A 20,737-nucleotide genomic window follows, 5' to 3' on the forward strand; every position below is an offset into this window, starting at 1 on the left:
GTTTGTCCTGCTCTCTCATCTATGCCTCATCCCCTGGAAACAGGGCCTGTGTCAAGCCTGCAGCTTGCTGATGTCCTAGCTAGACTGGCTGGCTAGCAAGTCCCAGTTATCCTCCTGTGGCCACACCTCCCAGTTCTGGTATTACAGGCATGTACATCTATGGAGGCTCTTACGTGGACGCTGGGAATTTGAACTCGGCTCCTCATGCTTGTTTAGCAAGTGCTCTGACCCACGGAGCCATCTCCCCAGCCCCATGCATTTTCAAAACTCCTCCTGAGAGTCTGCTGTGCGTCATGAAGACCCGAAGCCCTGTCGCGGCAGAAGTCACAGTCGGTCGTGACAGCGGAATCCCCACCTTTGATTTGTTTTCTGGCACTGAAGAGATACACAAGTCTCAACTGCCCCGTCCGTGTCGGTGGCAGGGTCGCCATCATCAATGTTGATCTCCTCTGTTTATCACGTCTGGTCCAGTTTGTGCCATGTATCAACATGCTGATTCTTTTCAGTGTTTTATTCTCTTTGTTTAGCTAAAAATGAATAGAAAAGAATGGTGATTTTACCAGTCACAAATGGGGTATCTTGGATTTGTAAACAATAAATGAACTAAGTGTGTTTTGTTGTGCTACATATGAATTGACATTCACAATAGGATGTAACAGGTAAATTCAGTCAATAAATAAATTACTCACATGTTTTAATATTAAGTTTATTCCTTTAAGTGAGGTCTCATTCCTGGATTACAGCAGCCGTGAGTGGAAATGCTGGTTATAAACATTAAGAAATACAAAGGGGGGCTGGAGAGAGTCGGGGGTAAAAGTGCTTAAACCTGAGGACCTGCACCCCAGCTGCAGGGGATCGGATATCCTCTTCTGGCCTTTATGGTTCATCCCCAGAACTCACGGTGGCAACAAAAGGGACCAGTTCCCAAAAGTTGTCCTCTGATATACACATGCAGGCTATGGCATGAGTTCAGCCATGTTCATAGAACACACACACACATGCAGGCTATGGCATGAGTACAGCCATGCTCATAGAACACACATACATACACACACACACACACACACATACACACACACATGCAGGCTATGGCATGAATACAGCCACGTTCATAGAACACACACACATGCAGGCTATGGCATGAGTACAGCCATGTTCATAGAACACACATACATACACACAGACACATGCAGGCTATGGCATGAATACAGCCACGTTCATAGAACACACACACATGCAGGCTATAGCGTGAGTACACATAGAACACACACACACACATGCAGGCTATGGCGTGAGTTCAGCCATGTTCATAGAACACACACACACACATGCAGGCTATGGCGTGAGTACAGCCATGTTCATAGAACACACACATACACATACACACACACACATGCAGGCTATGGCGTGAGTACAGCCATGTTCATAGAACGCACACACGCACACAAATGAAGAAGAAGGAAACATAAGGAATTTAGATAAAGCACCAGCATTTCTAGCTCCTAATAGTCTTAATATAAATCACTTTATTTCAAGCAAATTTTCTATTTGATGTTGTGCTGAGCATATTGAATACAGGTCTGTTTCCCCAGCTCCCCTTCCTTTCTATTCACTGGGTTTCTGTGGGAAGACAATGTCATTGGCCGCAGCTAATAAGCCAGAATTAGTGTACACAACCCACAGTTAGCCAATCAGATCTTCTCTCTAGAAATGTGTATGCTGGAAAAAAAAAAAAGAGTTTCTGTATGTCTGACCATGAGAGGCGACACCAGCCACCCTCCACTACAGGACTAAGGGTAGAACGGATCCTGCAGTAAAATCCTAAAGCAAGCAATGCGCAGAGAGGGGCAGGGAGGAGCTACAGAGAAAGGAACCCAGAGCTGCAGACCATTCTCATCCTTTGAAAGAAAAACATAAGACTTAAAGAAATGAAGTCTCGGGGATTATACACAGACATTTGAGGAGTCCAGATTCATGCATTTTAGGGAACAGATCCCAGCGTCATCATTGGTCCGGCTATAGAGGTCATCCTGTGGTACTCATTTGAAATTCTCTAAATCCCAAGGCAAAAAGTAAACCTGCCTTCACCCTACACTGGCTGAACTCGTTACTAAACAGAAGTTTACACAGTGGTTACACTGGGCACAGTGCACAAAGAAGCGGGTAACTAAATAGATGTGGGTCAGATGGCTTCAAATACACGGTCACTTACCAACGTCGCCTGCATACCTTAGCAAAACAGAGGAGCCACACTTGTAAGAGATTGACAAGGTCAAATTGTACCATAAGAATGTCCCACTTGGCCAGGTGGTAGTGCATACCTTTAATCCCAGTACTTGGGAGGCAGAGACAAGTGGATCTTTGTGAGTTCAAGGCAAGCCTGGTCTACAGAGTGAGTTCCAGGACAGCCGGGACTACACAGACAAACCCTGTCTTGAGGAAAAAAAATTAAACAAAAAGTAACACCAGCAACAAAAACATTTCTTTTTATCTTTTTAATTTTGTGTGTATGTATCTATAAAGATATGTGCGGAGAGCACACGTTCCCATAAATCCCCCCTCAGCTGGGATTCGATATGAACTGCCTATATGGGTGCTGGGAATTGAACTCTTAACCATCAAGCTATATCTCTAGCCCCTCAGCTCCATTTAAAATTTTCTTTCTTCAAGTCCCAAGAGTTCGTCACAGATCCTCAAAAACAAACTATGTGCTTACTTTACAAAAGAATTCTTATGGATCAGGATGTCATGCACTAAGGGGCCCATTATAAAGATGAGGCTTAGGGGACAGAGAGCACAGTGACAGATGAGCAGACATAAACCGCCCGTCCACTGGTGGCTTTGCAACGTACTAATGCCTACACCACACCTAAGAAAGCCCTGGAGATTGAAGAAAGACAATTACAGCCCACAGGGATGAAGCCTTTCACCGAAGTCACTCGTTAAAATGAGAGACTTGCTGGGAAGACAGACGGGCTGTTGGGCAAAGCGCTGGCAGTAAACGCAGAACGAACGGCGTTCTGATCCTCAGCACGTGTGTAACACAGCGGGTAGAGTGGAGCAGACTGTGACTCCAGTGCTAGGAGGCGGAGACACGCAGGTCCCAGGACGTGCAGGCCAGCCAGCGTAGCTAAAACAGCTCCAGGTTCAGTGAGAGACCAAAGTGACGGAGGGAAATGCTCTAATGCTCAAAGATGAGGTGACCCCTGGGTTACAGGCACATGTCCACAGACATACCTGCACCCACATGTGCGCACACACATGTACACACATACATATATAAACATATACACAGACATCATCACATAGATACACATACAAACACACAAAATACAAAAGAGGAGAGATAAAATAATGTTTAAGGAAGGCTGTGTTTGGACCAACAATTTCAGAGCATCTTGAAGAAGAGTCACCCTCCACACACCATAAATGTTGTAACCTCTGTCCACTTTGTCACCTAGATGGGATGACCAGAGAGCAGAGCTAGCCTGCTCAGAGTCTCGTATGCCCCAAATGATGCACCTAGAAATAAGACAAGTGTGCCCGTGCTGACCCGAAGCTCTTGCTTTCCATACGCTCTGCCAGTCCTAAGCGGCAGGGGTATACTCATCTGAATGTATATAACACAGAGACACCCTTGGGCATGGAGAAGATTCAGGGAAATCAACCTCGTCCAAATACATTGTGTCTCTGCTCATCCCAGAAGTAGTACAGGAATGAAAAGAGCACCTAGGATCAGGGACTGAAATGCTAGGGAGATTGAAAGCAATGTAAGCATGCCCATTCTATCCGTGTTTTCAAAGCAGCGACCCGTAATGCTATGCATGCATTAGACAAGTACCAGGAAAGAAGTTACACAGGGAGATTTATGTTCCTCATTACACTCTGATTCAGTATCTTATGATCCTAGTACAGGTCACTATGCAAGCAATTAAGCAGATACCTTTAGCAAGCAGACTGATGATGCATACAAATTAGATTTATTTATTTATTTATTTATCGGTAGCAGGACTTCAGTCACATCCAAAGAAATACTTTGGAGGTGAGTGGTATGGGAGTGGGGGGTGGGGGCACACAACCAGCATCACTAATGAAATTTGGTTGGAAATTGCTGTAATCCATTTTCTGATGGACGCTTTTTACCCAAAATACATAAGACAGAGATAAAAACATTCTTTAATAATAATGTAATTCTGATGAGACAGAATATAGAAAATTACACACTTGGTAAAATCATCAGCCAGAGGCAATCAGTGGCGCAATGGAGGTCACCTTCCACATGCCCTCCCTCTGCCTTCACAAATAACCACCTGAAATGGAAGGCTCAGGCTGACTCTTTCATCAGACTCCAGCAGAAAATGCCCAGAGCTGTGTGTGCAGCACCAGGTCTGTGCAGCGGTGTAACCACATGGCTAGGCGGTGGGAAAGGCTAGCCTGACAGTCTGCCCCATGGACTGTTCCTCCCAGGTCAGGTGGGCACAGTGCTGAGAACACACAGACACACAGGCATACACACACACACACACACACACACACACACACATGTTCCCACAGACAAACACACACACACACAAAACACACACAAGCAACCCACACACCCAAAAGCGCACACACACAACACACACAAGCACCCACATACAAACACACACAACACACACAAGCAACCCACACACACAACAAACACCAACACCCACCCACAAACACCCACACACAAACACACAAGCACCCCTCCACACAAACATACACACAACACACACATAAACACACACAACACACATACAAAAATACACACATAAAACATACACACATAAGCACCCACATACACACAACACACACACAAACACACACAGTCTGCTTTTATAATCAGAAAAGGGCTTCTATGCAGGCAGATGCTTACAGAATCATTTAGCAGGATCTGGGACTTTATGCCTCCCTCTCAGAGCATACGAGTGGGCAGAGAATTAGAAACAGAGCAGGAGAGACGCCGCTCCTTAGAAGACCAACAAGCACAACACTCTGGCTTACACAGGCTCACCTTTGTTGTTAGAAGACCAACAAGCACAACCCTGGTCTACACAGCTCACCTTTGTTGTTAGAAGATCAACAAGCACAACACTCTGGCTTACACAGGCTCACCTTTGCTGTTAGAAGACCAACAAGCACAACCCTGGTCTACACAGGCTCACCTTTGTTGTTAGAAGACCAACAAGCACAACCCTGGTCTACACAGCTCACCTTTGTTGCCAAGGCTTCAGCACTCTCCCGGCATGTCTTCTCTATCTCAAGATGGTTCTGCATGAAATTCACTTCCTCTATGACCATGTGAGAAACTAGGAATGAGGAGGAAAAAGAGGCTCAGCATTCAAGGACTAGCCAACTATTCCAGAAGCCCACACACTGCCCCATGACCAAGAATGCTTCCATTCTTCCCAAAGCTAGACCTTTGGCCATGACTAAAAGTTCCTCAGACTAAAAAGCTGCCGTTGACTAAATCTCATCTAATGTATGTATATAGAAAGAAAAACACACAAAGTACAAACTTCAACTATTACATACGTAAAATTTTAAAAGACTTGTCTATCTGTTTGTCTGTCTCTCATCTGTGTGTATGTGTGTGTACATGCACACATGTGCATGCATGGCTGTACACATGCATGTGGAAGCCACCGGCCAATTTTAGGATTCATTCCTCAAATGTTATCCAGCTTGTTTTCATAAAGCAGGGTGTCCCACTGGCCTGGGGCTTGCTGATTCCGTGCGGTTCTCCGGCTTGTGAATGGAGGGGAGATCCTTGTCTCTGTCTCCCCAGCGCTGAGATTACAGGCACATACCACCACACCTGGCTTTCTGTGGGGTGCTAGAGATCAAACGTGGGTCCTCGTGCCTGCCCAGCAAGCGTGTTAGCTTGACTGAGCTGGCTCTCCTGCCCCTAAAGTGTTTGTTTCTTATGCTGCTGTTTCCATGGCAATAAACATATACTCAAGTAAACAAAAGAAGCTCCCATAAATAAAAAATGACACCATGGTAGCTTTTGATCAGTCTAGACATAACTTGTGGATCTAATATGAAAAATGAGCTGCTTAATAATGTGGATGACTGGCTAAGTGTTATGATGTTCATCTTCAATAATGACAAACAAGTTCCTGTTATTTCTTCAACTACAGGTCAGAAAAGTGTAGCACCAACATTTATAAGTCATGTGATGAGAAAACAGGTACTCATAATTTTTTTATTGCAAAAATAAGTACCATTAGGAGAAGAAGAAAAATCAAATTTTACTTGGTATTTTGCCAACACTTGAAATTTATTTTAATCTTTAGATTTTTTTTGGTTGCTGCTTTATGCAAATTGAGATTTAAAGACATGTTAATTCAGACCTGGAATGATATTTTGAAGATTAAGCAAGGAAAAAAATGTGAATTTTCCCACCCACATTTCTAGTCAGAATAAAAAAAAAATCTCAGCATCTCAACCCTAACTCTACATATGTAGACTGACTTCCATTTGTTTGGCATAAGGAGAAAAAAAATTAAAGGACACCCAAATGTGAAACCCAACAAAGTTAGCAAAAAGCCCTGAGCTCATATAACACAAAGACAGATTACTTTTGCTTCATTTAAGCTTAATTAACCTGCAATTATGATTAAACTCAGGGGGAAAATTTTTTCTTTCTAAATTAAATACAAAAAAATGTATTACTTCCTAAGTCTGTCCAAAGTTCTTATTATGTTAATATTCAGATTCATAAAGCAGAACTAAATGGCCAGAAACATCTCTAACCTTGACATTTTTTCAGGGGTAATAATCTGTTGCAAATGCGGGCCAACCAAAAACCACTTAACTAATTAGTAGTTGCAGCCACCGAGAAAAACATGAATCAACACTGTTATTACAAGTGGCACATTTGAGTGGCATCTAATTATGACTTGATGAGCGCGATACTTGCATTATCAACGCTACTACCGCATCCCATCGGGGCCTAAAAGCTGCTGATGGCATTGACTTCGAGAAACTCCCACTCAATGGTACTGCAGCACCCAACAATCGGCTTGGCAGGGGCCCCCCTCACTAAATGACACGTTAAGCGTAATTACTGGTAGACATTGTAAATAAACAGGATTGGAAGTGAAAATTGTACCAAGTGCATAAGACACAATCTGACACATTGGAAGTGGCAGCCTTAATTGAGAGTTTCTTTGACTGCTCAAGATCATTTCAGCCGCATTTCTCAGAGGACAGTGATTATAACTGTGGAGACAGACGGCATAATGGTGTCAGCATTGCTGACGGAGCAGTGAATTAAATTGTATCTGCTGTGGAGTGAAAGCCGTGATGAGAGGTACAGAGGCCTTAGCGGTCTTATCATTATAACACAATGGTCATGTTGCCATCAACCTTTCTGGCTCCAATTGAAAAGAAATGATTGTGTGTTGAAGCTCCCCCCCCTCACACCCCCCCCCTTGTCCTCTTCTATCTCCTGTCCTGAATAGAACCAATTTCCAGAGAGCTATGAAATCACGCAATAGGTCCTAAAATGCAGCTGCTTGGCATACAAACGGGTCCCCATTAAACTGGAATCACACACAATATGTGTTTATACCAGAGAAACAAATAGAAGCTGAACACGGGCCAAGTTTATTCACACACACAAAGCCCATGTAGCTCTTCATCAATGTAATTGCCTTTTATATTGTAGTTTAAATAATAGGCTCTATTATTTCCTTAAAATCCTAATATTCCTGGCATTTTATCACTATGTTTACAAGGTAGGTTCTTCAAAAAATGTGAAGGAAAGAGAAAAGAAACCTATACAATTTTTACAACATCAAATATTACTTTGAATTTTTTTAGCCTTAACTACTTGACATCTCCTGCCACAATCTGGTATTTCTAGTCTCGTAACAAAAACATAAACACTCTGCATTTTTCATAGGAATTTGACTTTTTATTCAATAACATTCTTGCTCATGAAAGTAAGGGAAAAAAATCATTCTGCCGTCGAGAGGCTTAGGCTTAGCAAAAAATAATAAGGAGGAGTAGCCCGTATTTTCTGAACATTTTGTAGAACGCTTTCCTGTGGTTTTAACTTGCTTCTTCAGACACCGGGTACACTCTGTCTGCTGGGGGAGGGGCACCTCTCTCCCAGGAAGGGAAGCAGCAGCACATTCTAAACTGTGCCATAATTTTTAGTTTCAGAAACTCCCCTCAATGCAAACTGATAGCACAGAGATCTGCTTATCAACTGTATCCCTGGTTCAGAAGAATATACAACAAGGGCCATTTATATCTATTAAAGGGAGGACATCCTTTCCAAATCCAAAAGTCAGGCCGCATGACAGAAAACAAAAGTAGTTCTGAAGTATGAATTTCTTGGTCCTTTTGTTTTGATTTTGTCATATATATGTTTGTGTGTGTGCAACCATAGTGCAGTGTGGAGGTCAGAGGACAACTTGCTGAGGTGGCTTTCTCCTTCTGCCATGGAGGTCCTGGGAAATGAACTCAGGTCACTGGGCTTGGAGGCAAGCACCTTCATCTACTGAGAAATCTGGCCTGGCCTTTTTTGTCTTTTTCAAAGAATCTTTAAAAAAAAATCTTTAGCTATTCATTTAATAATTGGAACTTTTATCTATGACTACCGGTCAGTTTACCTACGATTTCCATTTTTGTATAATACAATGTTTAATAAAAAAAAAAACAAAAACTAGGCTAGCAGGGACCAGTGATAGACATCTTCAGCTCCAGCACTCAGGAGGCAGATGCAGGCAGATCTCTGAGTTTAGGCCAGCTAGGTCTACACAGCATGTTCCAGGTCAGCTAGGACTACACAGTGAGAGCCTGTCTCAGGAAAAAAAAAAAAAAAAAGAAAAGAAAGAAAGAAAAGAAAAAAATAAGGAAGAAAAATAAAGAGAAAAATAGATAGGAAAGGGGCCTTAAGGCTGTAGTTATGCTTTTGAAGCAAACAAAAATTCATAGTAAGATATTCATTGCCAGCAAATTTTAAAGCAATACAAAGACTAACACTGGCTTCATTGTATGCACTCAGTCAGGTGAGTGTGTGAGCAACAAGGACTTGAGAGAGACGGTAAACACTGGGTCGTGGATACAGGAGGGGTTCGTGGTGCTATCTTCTAATTTTTTCTATCACTTTAAAAATTTCATAAGAAAAGCCTTTAAGGGCTGGGGATGTAGCTCCATGGATAGAGTGTTTGCCTAGCATACAGCAAGTCCTGGATCCCATCTCCAGCATCTCTGGGAGACCGGCACACAACTGTAATCCTGTCTCTAGTGGGGTAGAAAGACCAGAAGTTCACAGTCATTCTCGTCTATGAGGAGTTCAAGGCCAGAGTGAGAACATGAGACCTCACCTCAAAAATAAAATAAAACTCAATAAAATTAAGGCTTCAGGAACTTACATGTATAACAAAGTACACTGACTGTCATTTCTACCATTCTGGTTGAATTAACAAAGTTCATGTCTCTTCAATTATGACTTCAGAATACTGCACTCTTATATACAGCACCAGAGAACACATCACACTGTAGGGCTTGGGGGTGTACTTAACAAATTTTCGTCTTCTACAAAACATATACTTTATTAAAATAGGATTTTATTATTTTTTTATAAAGTCCCAGAATTTGCTCTGTAGACCAGACAAGTCTTAGTCATGGCTATGTTCTCGTCTGTGCTTGTGAGCGATGGAATTACAGGCATGCATCACCACACCCAGCTGTAAAACATGGATTTGGGTTCATGTATGTCTGGTTCTCTTGCACTTTGAACAACACTACCTACAAAGTAGGCCCTTTGGTTTGAAAAGCTGATGGTGTATACCAGGTCTGTTTATCATTTACTGGGCCTGTGTCTAGCCCTGTCCTAGGATGTGTGTTCCCATGAGTTCTCAGAAACATCCTTACAGAGGAGATGCAATCCTGACATTTTATCTGAGAACACTGGGACCCAGCGAGGTAAAATAACCCTTTCCCAGTGCAGCTCGGACCGATAAGGCCCCGTCAAACCCATTCTAGGACACTCCAGATTTCCGTGGTCTTTCTAAAACTTGTTGCAGCTGAGACTGTCAACTCGGAAGATCTTGTTGCCCCAGCGAGTCCTTTCCACAACAGAACAACCCACAGGGTCTTTGAAGCACAGGCCCTGAATATAACTTTTCTTCAGTACCAGATTGTTTAAAAGGACTTTCGTTGTTGTTGCTGTTAGCAGTGGGGTTTTTGCTGACAATGTTGTTCCATTTGTTTTGTTTTTAGATGGGGTCTCAGACTCATTGTATAGCCAAAGATGAACTTAAACTTCTGATGCAGCGGCTTCTGCCTCCTAAATGCTGAGGTGATGATAGACCAGCACACCACACCTGGTTCGTATAGTTCTAGGGATCAAACCCAGGGTCTCGTACATACAAGCCAAGTATTCTCCCAGCTGAGAGACGTGCTTGGCTCCCAGACAAGCTCTCACGTGGCATGAAAAGAACCAAGTAAGAACCCATGCAGAAAAACACGTGCAGCCTTAAACACAACCCAGGGTCTACCACTGCAGCCTACAGCGCATGAACGGACTTTACTGTGGGCACATGGCTTCCCTCTTTGTGTGGGGAAGCTCAGAGACAGGCTAAGGAAGAACTGGCAGAGGGCCAAGAACAACATGAAGCCATGACCAGAGTTGCAGTTACCCTAGGAAAGGAAAGCCTGAGCCCCGGAAGAGCCCTCGCCTGGCGTCCTCAGAGGCAGACCTGGCGGGTAAGCCAGACAGGCACTTCAGGGCAGCCAAGCAAACCCGTACAGCTTCAGGAGCTCCACGTTGGGGGTGGGGGTGGGGTGAGCGTCGACACTGCAGCCTGATGACGTCAGAGGCCGATGCCATTGGCAGCAAAGGCGGCATTTATTGAGCACCTATTATATCCCAGCTCTGCAGGGTGAGCTCTTTCCTTTTTGGTTTTTGTTTTGCCTTTTTTTTTTTTTTTTTTTTTTTTTTTTTTGAGCGGGAAGTTTCTTCTCTGTAGCCTGGTCGTCCTGGAACTTGCTCTGTAGACCAGGCTGTCCTCTGCGTCCCTGGTGCTGGTATTAAAGACATGTGCTGTCATCAGCAGGGGTGAGCTCTTTTATGTATATTTTCTCATTTTTTTTCACTCAAATTTAGTAATTCACCCCAAATTTACTAATGTAGAAACTTGTTCAAAGCTATATGGGCTGTGACCAGTAGAGCCCACACTGAAGAAATCATTAATGTTCTCTTCTAAATCTCAAATTCAAGCCTCTGTTCAAAGCCATGAACTATTTATCTCAAATTCAACTTTTAAAGAAATAAAATTTTCCTTTGTTTTGAGGTCGGGTCTTAAAATAGAAGGGCTTCAAACTCAACCCAAGGATGACCTTGAATGACCTTGAACTTCTAGTCCCTCTGCCTCCCTGCCCTGAGGGTTGGGATTGTAGGCATGCACAACCATGCCTGACCATGCCTCATTTTTACATGGCACCAAAGAATAAAACCTACAACTTGGCGCATTCTCGGCAAGCACTTTACCAACAGAGATACAGCCTTAGCCCTCCAGAAATAAAACTTTACTATTCCCATTCTCTCTTTTTAAGACTGAGTAAAGAATTCACATTTAGCTAGGTGGTGGTGGCACATACCTCTGATCCCAGTGCTTGGGAAGAAGAGGCAGGAAGATCTCTGTGAGTTTGAGGCCAGTCTGGTCTACAAAGTGAATAGTAGGATAGCCAAGAAACCCTGAGAAACCCTGTCTTGAAAAATGGAGAGAAAAAATTAGAAATCGGCCAGGCGATGGCGGTGCACGCCTTTAATCCCAGCACTCAGGAGGCAGAGGCAAGTGAATCTCTGTGAGTTCAAGACCAGCCTGGTCTACAAGAGTAAGTTCCAGGACAAGGCTCCAAAGCTACAGAGAAACCCTGTCTCAAAAAACAAACAAACAAACAACAGAGAGAGAGAGAGACAGAGAGAGAGAGAGAGACAGAGAGAGAGAGAGAGAGAGAGAGAGAGAGAGAGAGACAGAGAGAGAGAGAGAGAGAGAGAGAGAGAGAGAGAGAGAGAGAGAGAGAGAATAGAAATCACATTTGGGGCCAGCAGAATGGCTCAGTAGGTACCTTGCCACTAATCTTGATGACCTGAGTTTGATCCTGGAACCCACATGGTAGAGAGAACCGACACCCACAGGTTGACCTCTGACCTCCACATGTGTACACGCACTCACAACCAGTGTACAAAAATAATCTTTAGAGAATTCACATTCTGACTTCCTGCCATTCGGACTTTAACTAACCAGGCTTCATAAAAATAAAAATTAAACGCATCTAACAATAGTGACCATTGTGTTAGCATTTCAGTGCATCCTTTCAGGTCCTAATCTCAGTGGCTCCTGGAACGATCAGCATCTTTAGAGGAAAAGCCACTTTTGAAAGGACGTGGTAGGTGAAAGCAACATGAGGGAAGTTGTTTTCTTCTTGCTGAATACAGGAGGCAAATACCTACCACCTACCTGTATCAAAACATGCTGTGCAAACCAAAGCCTAAGAAACGCGAGCCAGGCCACTTCACACAGCACACCACTCCGCTATCAATAATTCAAGCACGCTAACTAGCCACAATACCCATGGGCTTGCTCTTTCCAAGTGTATTCATTGGATGCTATCAGTCCTACATGAGAGAATGAGAAAATTCAATGCAACTGCCGTTCACCTGCTCACAGGAAAGCGGTATTTCTGCCCTAGTCTCTGGTCCTCCACAGACAGTGATACCCACGAGGTTACCCTGTGATGGTCTTTGTTGTAGTGAGATGATGAGATAAACAGGCTGTTGAACCACTGCATTGGACAGTTGTTGCATTTTTCAGAGGGGTAAAATGTCTTGCTGAGGGCTGACTGTGTCAATACCTGCCGCCTGACATTGCAGCCTCTGCAGAACGATCTAGAAAGGTCCAGCTTGCAAGGGAGAGGGTTATTTTCTTGCAACGTCTGGTTCTTTGCCCACAACATATTCGCATATGACACTTTTGGATCTGAACATCTATGTCCTGCCTTTGTGGATAAATTAACAGATTTATGTCATATAGAAAATAACAGTAAAAATCTGGAAGAAAATTACTATTGCTTTACTGAGGCTATAACTTAGTCTGAGTGATTTCAAACTCTCCAAACTCCAGAAAACAGTAACTGCTCTTGGCACGTTCCTTAACCACTTTACTAAGGTCTAAGTGATGAGTAAGTAGTTTATATAATTAATATACACGACCTGATGAGTGGGGGATAAAAAATCCTTATGAAACCATTGTCCCATGGAGGTCATGGACACACTCATTGTCTTCTATAGTCTCCTTCCATAGATTGATAGGAATTGATTGATTTGAAGTGCTGGGACTCAAACCTCCTCACACGTGCTAGGCAGGAGCTATATGACCCAACTGCATCTCCATCCTCTGTTTAAAACACTGGGAATAAGATCTCCCCTGCTAGAGTACACTTATAAATATGCAATGAAGTTTTGGTAGCTATATGCCCATATCGATATAAATCCCTGGAACAATTCCTTTTCCTTGAACTAACCTAGAAACTAATCAGCATTTATTGATAGTACTTTAAAAAATAGAAACATTCATCAGGGCAGTGGTAGCACATGCCTCTAATCCTAGCACTCAGGAGTCAGAGGCAAGCAGATGAGGAAGTCTGACCTACAAAGCAAATTTCAGAACAGCCAGGGCTGTTACACAGAGAAACTCTGTCTCGAAACCCCATCCCCTAAAATAGAAACGATGACAAGAGAACAAAGTTATAGCACCTTATTACTATATAGATAACGTATTATATGTAACTGCTAATAATGTTTGCAAGATGAGCTGCCCAAAAATGTACAGGGTGCAATAATAAGACATCACAACACATTCAGACACTACACAGAGTCGTGAAAACGATTACAGGTATGTATATAAATACAAGCATATGACAAGTGATACCTCAAGCATGCACCAATAAATAATTCATATAGTTACATTATGCATATTATTTCATGATCCATATAGTATAAACAAAAATGTAATATCATGAAATGACAGACTGCAGATACAGCTGTGGCCAGGGTTGGCCCTTAGAAGGCAGGGAAGCACAGAGGACTTTTTGATGCTTATATACTTGTATGTGTATTATATACTACAGACTAAAAAATGACAACAATTAGAACTGACCTGCATTTCTGCTGACACACAAAGACACACTGTTTACTGAAAGGAGGGTATAAAACGGAATCTAAAATATGCACTTTTTATAGAAACACATATTCCATAAAGGCCACACAGGATAGAATACAAAATAGTAACTTTGGCTTTTCTCAGGGATCCTAAGTAACAAATGAATTTTGTTTTTCTTTAATTTTTTTTCCATAGCAAACTTTTCTTACCACAAGCTTAAATTTTTATAAGACATTTATAGATTATTAATACTTATTCCATTGCTTTGGCTTTTTTCCCACAAATGAGACTGTTTTCCTCTTGCTGATACAATCAGGACACCTTCCGTCAGTTTGGTCTCAATCCACTGATACAATCCCCAAAGTCAAGTGATTATTACTCCACTAGAAATGCTTACATACTTTTCTGAAATTCTTCCAGTTTTTTAACAGCTTCATCTCGTTCTTGCCTAATTTTGTCACACTGAAATGAGAAAGAGAAAGAAACATTACATTCACACAATAAAACTTCGCTGTGACCAGGTGAGGAGCAAAAGCACCAGAACTTCTCCTCCCGCCGGCCACGGACACAGCATCTCTTGGGGACTGGAGCAATGCTCGCAGCCCTGAGTGCAGACCGCTCTTAAGAGCAGAGGACCCCGGCTCAGTCCCCAGCACTCATGCCTTGTGAACCACAAGTGATGAACCCCAGCTCCTGGGTCCTGGCGGCCTCTTCTGGCCACCCAGGGTATTGTACTAGTATGCACACACTTACACAAAGACATACAAATACATAATTAAAAATAAAGTGAATTTAAAAAAATCTTTCCACAGCCCCAGTGCTGGTACTGCTCACCTAGCAAGAGATGCATGCATGGTACCCAGCTGAGTTTCTAGAACGTTCTATAAGGTAAACAGCCATCACTGCTCATTATCTCCTTGGTAGTAGACCAACGGACTATCCTTGAGTTAAAACGAATTCCTCCTTTTTAAGAGAATACATATGGCCTGCTCCATAAAAGAACCACTGAGCGCTGAAAGCCCGTCTCAGGGATAAGAGACGGGAGATGGCTCAGCGCTAGATAAGCCGGAAGATCTGAGTTCAAACACTCAGCATCCATGGAAGAGCTGGGTATGGGAAGATGGAGACATAAAGACTGTGGGAGAGCTGAGGAGTGAGACAGAGCATGATACCCAGTATTCTCCCCTTGCTCTATGTGAGTATGTGGGCACCTGCACACTCACGTGCTTGACATACACACACACACACACACACACATCTGTCTGCAGGACACGCCACACATGCAGCAGGGGCACAGGGCTGAGTCACTAAAGCTGACCATCAGAGCCTAGGGTAGCCCTCTCTCCCATAAACAAGTCAATGGACCAAAGATCATATTCACCAGAAGGCGGGATGTTTAAGGCTCCCTGTGGGAATCCATCCTCTGTAAAAAAGACAACCTGCCCCACCTAGTTCCTAACTCCAGTTTAACAGATAAACCATGGTTGCCAGTTTTTTTAGTGTATTAAAAGTTGTCTTCAAGAGCTCGGATTCTCGAATCCGCTTCTCACACATGAAAGAGCAACAAGACCATACCAACCAGCAATTAGGACACTGCCGGCCAGCTGCTTCTGGAATGTTCCTCTTACTTTCTGTAAGAGACACCTGTTTGCGTTGGACCGCCCCCCAAACTCCTCCCAGGCTGTCCACCCACCTCCAACAATGCACAGTAGAAGACACAAATAGAATCCAAACTCCTGCTGAGACCAGAGACCTCCAAAGGATCTAGGCGTGATCACCTAGTGCAGCATAGCTGGTGTGCACTTTCTCGTTGACTCTCCGTCTCACCCTCTGTCACTTCTCCAAGTAAGCGGTCCTCTGAAGAAGACTCTTCATCACTAGATGCTCCAGGGTGATGCTGTTACTTCGAGGCATTTGAATCTCCCACTGAGCCTCTCGAAATTCCATTTAAAGGCATATCCGGTTCCCACTTAGGTGCCCAATTTTCGCTGAAACTTGTTGAGAATGTAAACAGGGAAGGGGCTCAGCACTCTGCCTAGTCACACACCAACCACCACCAAGCCTCCCATTTCCTGGTCAGAAATAACGCGTGGCCTTCACAGGCAGGCCCGTTCCAGCTGCCCAGAGGGAAGACTTGATGCCGGTGCTAAGCGCTCTTAAGAGCCAGGTAGACACTCTGGCTAATAACAGATCTCAGCCCAAGGTGCGGGGAAGCGATTCTGTAGAGTCCGGCACGCGCTAACCTCTAGCTGCCCACACAGTCACAAGCTGTCTCCCAAGCCCAGCTGCGCTCTCTCGGGGGCTTCGTGTTGCTTCGCTTTCTATTTTTTGCAACCACATTATGATAGAACTGGCAGCTACCGAGTTTACCATCTGCTATGTTGAAAGGCTGAAAGGGTGGGAGGGGTCACGCATACGGCAAGCGCAGCCTACTGATTCCACACCGGAACTGATCGAACTATGAAGGATGCGCTTGTTTCCCACGCAAGAATGTAAAGACCCACGTACAGCATCATCTCAGGAGAAGGCAGAGGCATCCTGCAACCTTTCTCCCGGTTGACCAGCACAGAGATATCGCAGGGACACAGGCCTTGCAGCAGCGCTGCATCTTTGTGCCACAGAGACGCCCCCATCCATCCCACCCTCTCCTCTGCCCTGCTCATGCAGCTGTACCATCTGTAAAGGCCGTCTCTTTTTGTGCTGAGAATTGCTCATGAAAACTTGGTAATAGCAACAGATGTTCTTTGGACGACATCACTTAATCAGGAAGCTCAATAATTCTCAAGGCTGGAACTGAAGCCGGCTGCCTGAGTGGTGGTTGCTTTAAGCAGACTGAATAATGTCACAGCTTAGACTGAGACGCTGTTTACACTCTTTAGAGAGTGGTAGATTGACTGGAGGTTGGTTTTGGTGGTTTTGAAAGCCCATTGTGTGAGAAGCCCAGCCTGTTTTCCAGATCTCACCATTGAGGCTCATCTCGGCCTGTGAAAGCTCACCTGGCTCATGAAACCAAATGAGGGTCTGAGAACCCCGGCCGGTTGGGTTGCGGCGGAATGTTCTTCCAGCATGAATTAGCATTTTCCCTGGTCCCCCATCTACCTATCAGCCAACACTGTCAACATAAATGTCTCTTTATCTGGGGTCAGCAGAAGCTCTGAACTGATGTAGACAATACTTATAATCTGCTCTGTGTGTGTGATTTATGCAATAAGAACCTCAACGTTCCAAACTGTGTCTGATTTCCACTACTATTTTATCACCTGGGCACACACGTGCGAGAGAACTGTCATGTAGTAGGAAGGACAGTTTGAAGCCCGCCCATTGTCTCCACACACTTTGGGGACAGAAGACAGCAGATGAATAGGCAAACACCTTACCATTGACTGACATGGAATTCTGAGCCATCATTTCCTGGAACCACTGGGTATCTCTGCACTGGACAAATCTACATCTAGTGTCAGGCACTACGCCCAACACTGACAGACACCTGGTGGGGAACACCTAGATTCTGTAGTTTCACGAAACTTAGGATCCACAAACAAAAACCAACAAAGAGGAGAGCAGGGTATAAGGACCAAGGACATGGGCTACAAGACAGGAAGGCTGCAGACTGGTAGGGACAGAAATCCGGCAATTATACTGCCTGCAGGAAGGTTTGGCCCCACACCATCATTTTTAGAAGTTCGTTCCTTTTACATCCCGGTCACACTATTTTAAAATGGGAACATATAGCATCAGAACCGGACATGGGTGCCTGCTTCAGACTCTTCGGTGGGAAAGCGGGAGGACCGCCAGGTCTGCTGTTCCATCTAGGTAAGTCTTGCTTCTCTGGATCTGCGCTCACTCACTCCCACCACATGGAACCCCTTTTGCTCCATTTCTCTTTGGAGTTCTTCTTTTCTTCCGATTCAAAGTTCTCTCCCTCCAATTTTCACAGGCGCTAAAGGGGGAGTGGCCGCCCCCACCCGAGCTGTCGTGCAGCAGCCTCCGAAGTCGAGGTATTGTGTGTGAGCTGGAAACACATGTCATCAGAACTGAGACCCTCGCTCTTTGTTTCTGGATAGATTGCTGTTAATGAGAGACTCATTTTCACTTTCAAACCGCTAAGTAATTACTTTTTCTCTGGCACAACCACTTGCCACTCCGTCTCAAAGAAACCGCATGTATGTGGATGTATTATGCATGAACAGTTATCATAATGGATGCAGATCTTGTTCTTTAGAGTGGCTTCTTTATTGATTTTTTTTAAAAAAATAATATACTTGGGACCTTCACCTCTGAATATTATACGAGAGGATGGAATTGTAACAATAGACAACCGAGCCAAGATGCAAACACTATCTATCATATATCTTGCTTCTTGAAACAAGTCTTGGAAATGTCTGCTTCAATCTCTTTTCATTCATTGTTCCTGGCAGGCTGACAGAACCGTCTGACGCACGGTGACAGTAGCTCACCCAAACGGTTTCTAATCAGCCACTTAAACATTTATGCATTTCAAAACTCAGTCTCTGAACATAATATTAAACATAAATACTATTTAGTAGTAGACGCTCTTCTATTACACAGATCCCCTTCTCTCTACACACACACACACACACACACACACACCACCAACCCCCTGAGAAATGTGAATGTCATTCCATCCAAAGCTCCATGAGGCACACACACACACACACACACACAGGAAAGGAAAAGAGAAAAATCAAACCTATTCGGTTATGACAAAGATTTTGAGCAAGTTACAGGAGAAGGTCCTCTGATTGCGGCAGGGTGACTAACACTCAAACACTGGTGGCAACACATTGAGGAAGCACGTTTTGTTTGGCTGATTCCAAAGTACAGACACTCATCCAATTTTTGCATGCCCCAAGTACAGATTTGGGGGAGTTTGCTAACACCAATGTGATAGGCTCTCTGCCCCTTTTCACACGCTGCTCTCTGACGATGCCATTTGGAAAATGGGCAAAAATAATAGAGAGACGAGGCCATTTCATAGTTCCCACTTATGGTCACGCTAAAAGACCAGAAGACACAAACAAACAATCCCAAGGTGTTTATGTTCCCCCAGAACCCACAGCACGTGCCTCTTCTCCTGTTTAATGTTGAGCTAATAATAAATTCTCTTGATGGATGTGACAGGCATAGAGGAATACACAGATGGCTTATTACAATGTGAGAGAGCTAGAGGAGGCTTAGAGATAAATAACATTTAAGTTTGTTATTAGAAGAGTAAAAGTTTGCGCACGGAAAAAGCAGGGTCAGGTCATTTTGCCTTTTCTTGTCCTACCCAAGCTGTAGAGACTCACCCAGCGATGACAATATCTCAGCTATTTGTCAACTGTCTGTGTCCCCTCCTTCATTAGTAGTTTTACTAACAGGTAAAACCTCATCTGTTTTCCTTTATGTGGCCAGAAGGCATTCAGCCAAAGATTTCCCCTTCAATTACTTTTCTTAAAACTCAAACAGATTCCATCTCCAAAGACATCCATAAAAACCACAAAGTGACCAACATCCATTGTTGGGGTAGAGAAAAGAACTACAAAGGGAAAAAATCAGTTAAAACATTAGTCTGGAGTTGGAGCTACGGCTCAGCAGGCTATAGCAATAGCCTCCTAGCCTGATGGCCTGAGCTGGATCCCTGGGCCCAGACAGTAGGAGAGCCCTGGCTACTCCAGTAGGTTATCTCTGACCTCCACATGTGTGCTGTGACATACACACTCATGTACATATACATACACCTAGTAAATAAATATAAACAGCAACAAGAACCCATTGGCCCACCACTAAATCTTTTATTCCTATTCTTTGAGTGCACGGTGACAGAATTTATATGTATACACACATATGTGAATTTTTCTAATAAAAGATTAATTTAATACTTAGATTTCAGTTTTTCAATACAAACTAACTGATGGTATAATCATGACCCAGAAAATGTACTGGGCCTGATAATTTACTGTGGAAATTTCATACATTAACATTAAAAACATGGCTAAAGAGATGTTCAACCAGGAAAGTGCTTGCTGCCCAGATATAAAGACCTGAGTTTTATCTCCAGAACCCAGATTTAAAAACAAAACAAAACAAAAAACCTGGGCATGGTGGCACACACCTGAGACTCCAGGGCTGAGGGGGCAGAACCTAGTGGACCTCTGAGGCTTGCTGGCTGGCTAGCCTCGCCTACCTGATGAGGCTGTGAGCCAATGAGAGAACATGCCTCAAACAAACAATGGACAGCACCAGAGGAAGGGTACCTGAGGCTGCCCTCTGACGTCCTCACACATGCATGTGCCAATGCCTACTCGCAGTACACACACACACACACACACACACACACACACACACACACACACTAAAATAAAATGAGGGTTTTTTGTGGGAAGAGTCCATATACTCTCTTAAGTTTACCTGTTTGTAAAGGAGCAGGGAGGGCATAGGATCGGGTTTAAACCCGGAATCTGTCATTAATCACCTGTAGGTTCTCAGGAAACTCATTGTTCCTCAAGTCCTTATGTTTACTTGTGTAA

The 20,737-nt window shown here is 43.7% G+C and overlaps 1 protein-coding gene across 3 annotated transcripts in view; it reads right to left on the bottom strand.

The window, feature by feature from the left end:
• The window catches only part of Shtn1 (shootin 1), a 103,241-nt gene that overhangs the window by 62,230 nt on the left and 20,274 nt on the right, over positions 1 to 20,737 (bottom strand). For all 3 annotated transcript variants that reach the window (XM_038334070.1, XM_038334064.1, XM_038334076.1), the window contains exons 3-5: positions 14,609 to 14,669; positions 5,236 to 5,330; positions 356 to 527 (exon numbers count right to left, since the gene is read on the bottom strand). In XM_038334070.1, the coding sequence (XP_038189998.1) occupies positions 356 to 527; positions 5,236 to 5,330; positions 14,609 to 14,669 (328 nt within the window). The remainder of the gene's footprint in view (positions 1 to 355; positions 528 to 5,235; positions 5,331 to 14,608; positions 14,670 to 20,737) is intronic.

Source organism: Arvicola amphibius, chromosome 1, assembly GCF_903992535.2.
Source record: "Arvicola amphibius chromosome 1, mArvAmp1.2, whole genome shotgun sequence".
Lineage (NCBI taxonomy): Eukaryota > Metazoa > Chordata > Mammalia > Rodentia > Cricetidae > Arvicola > Arvicola amphibius.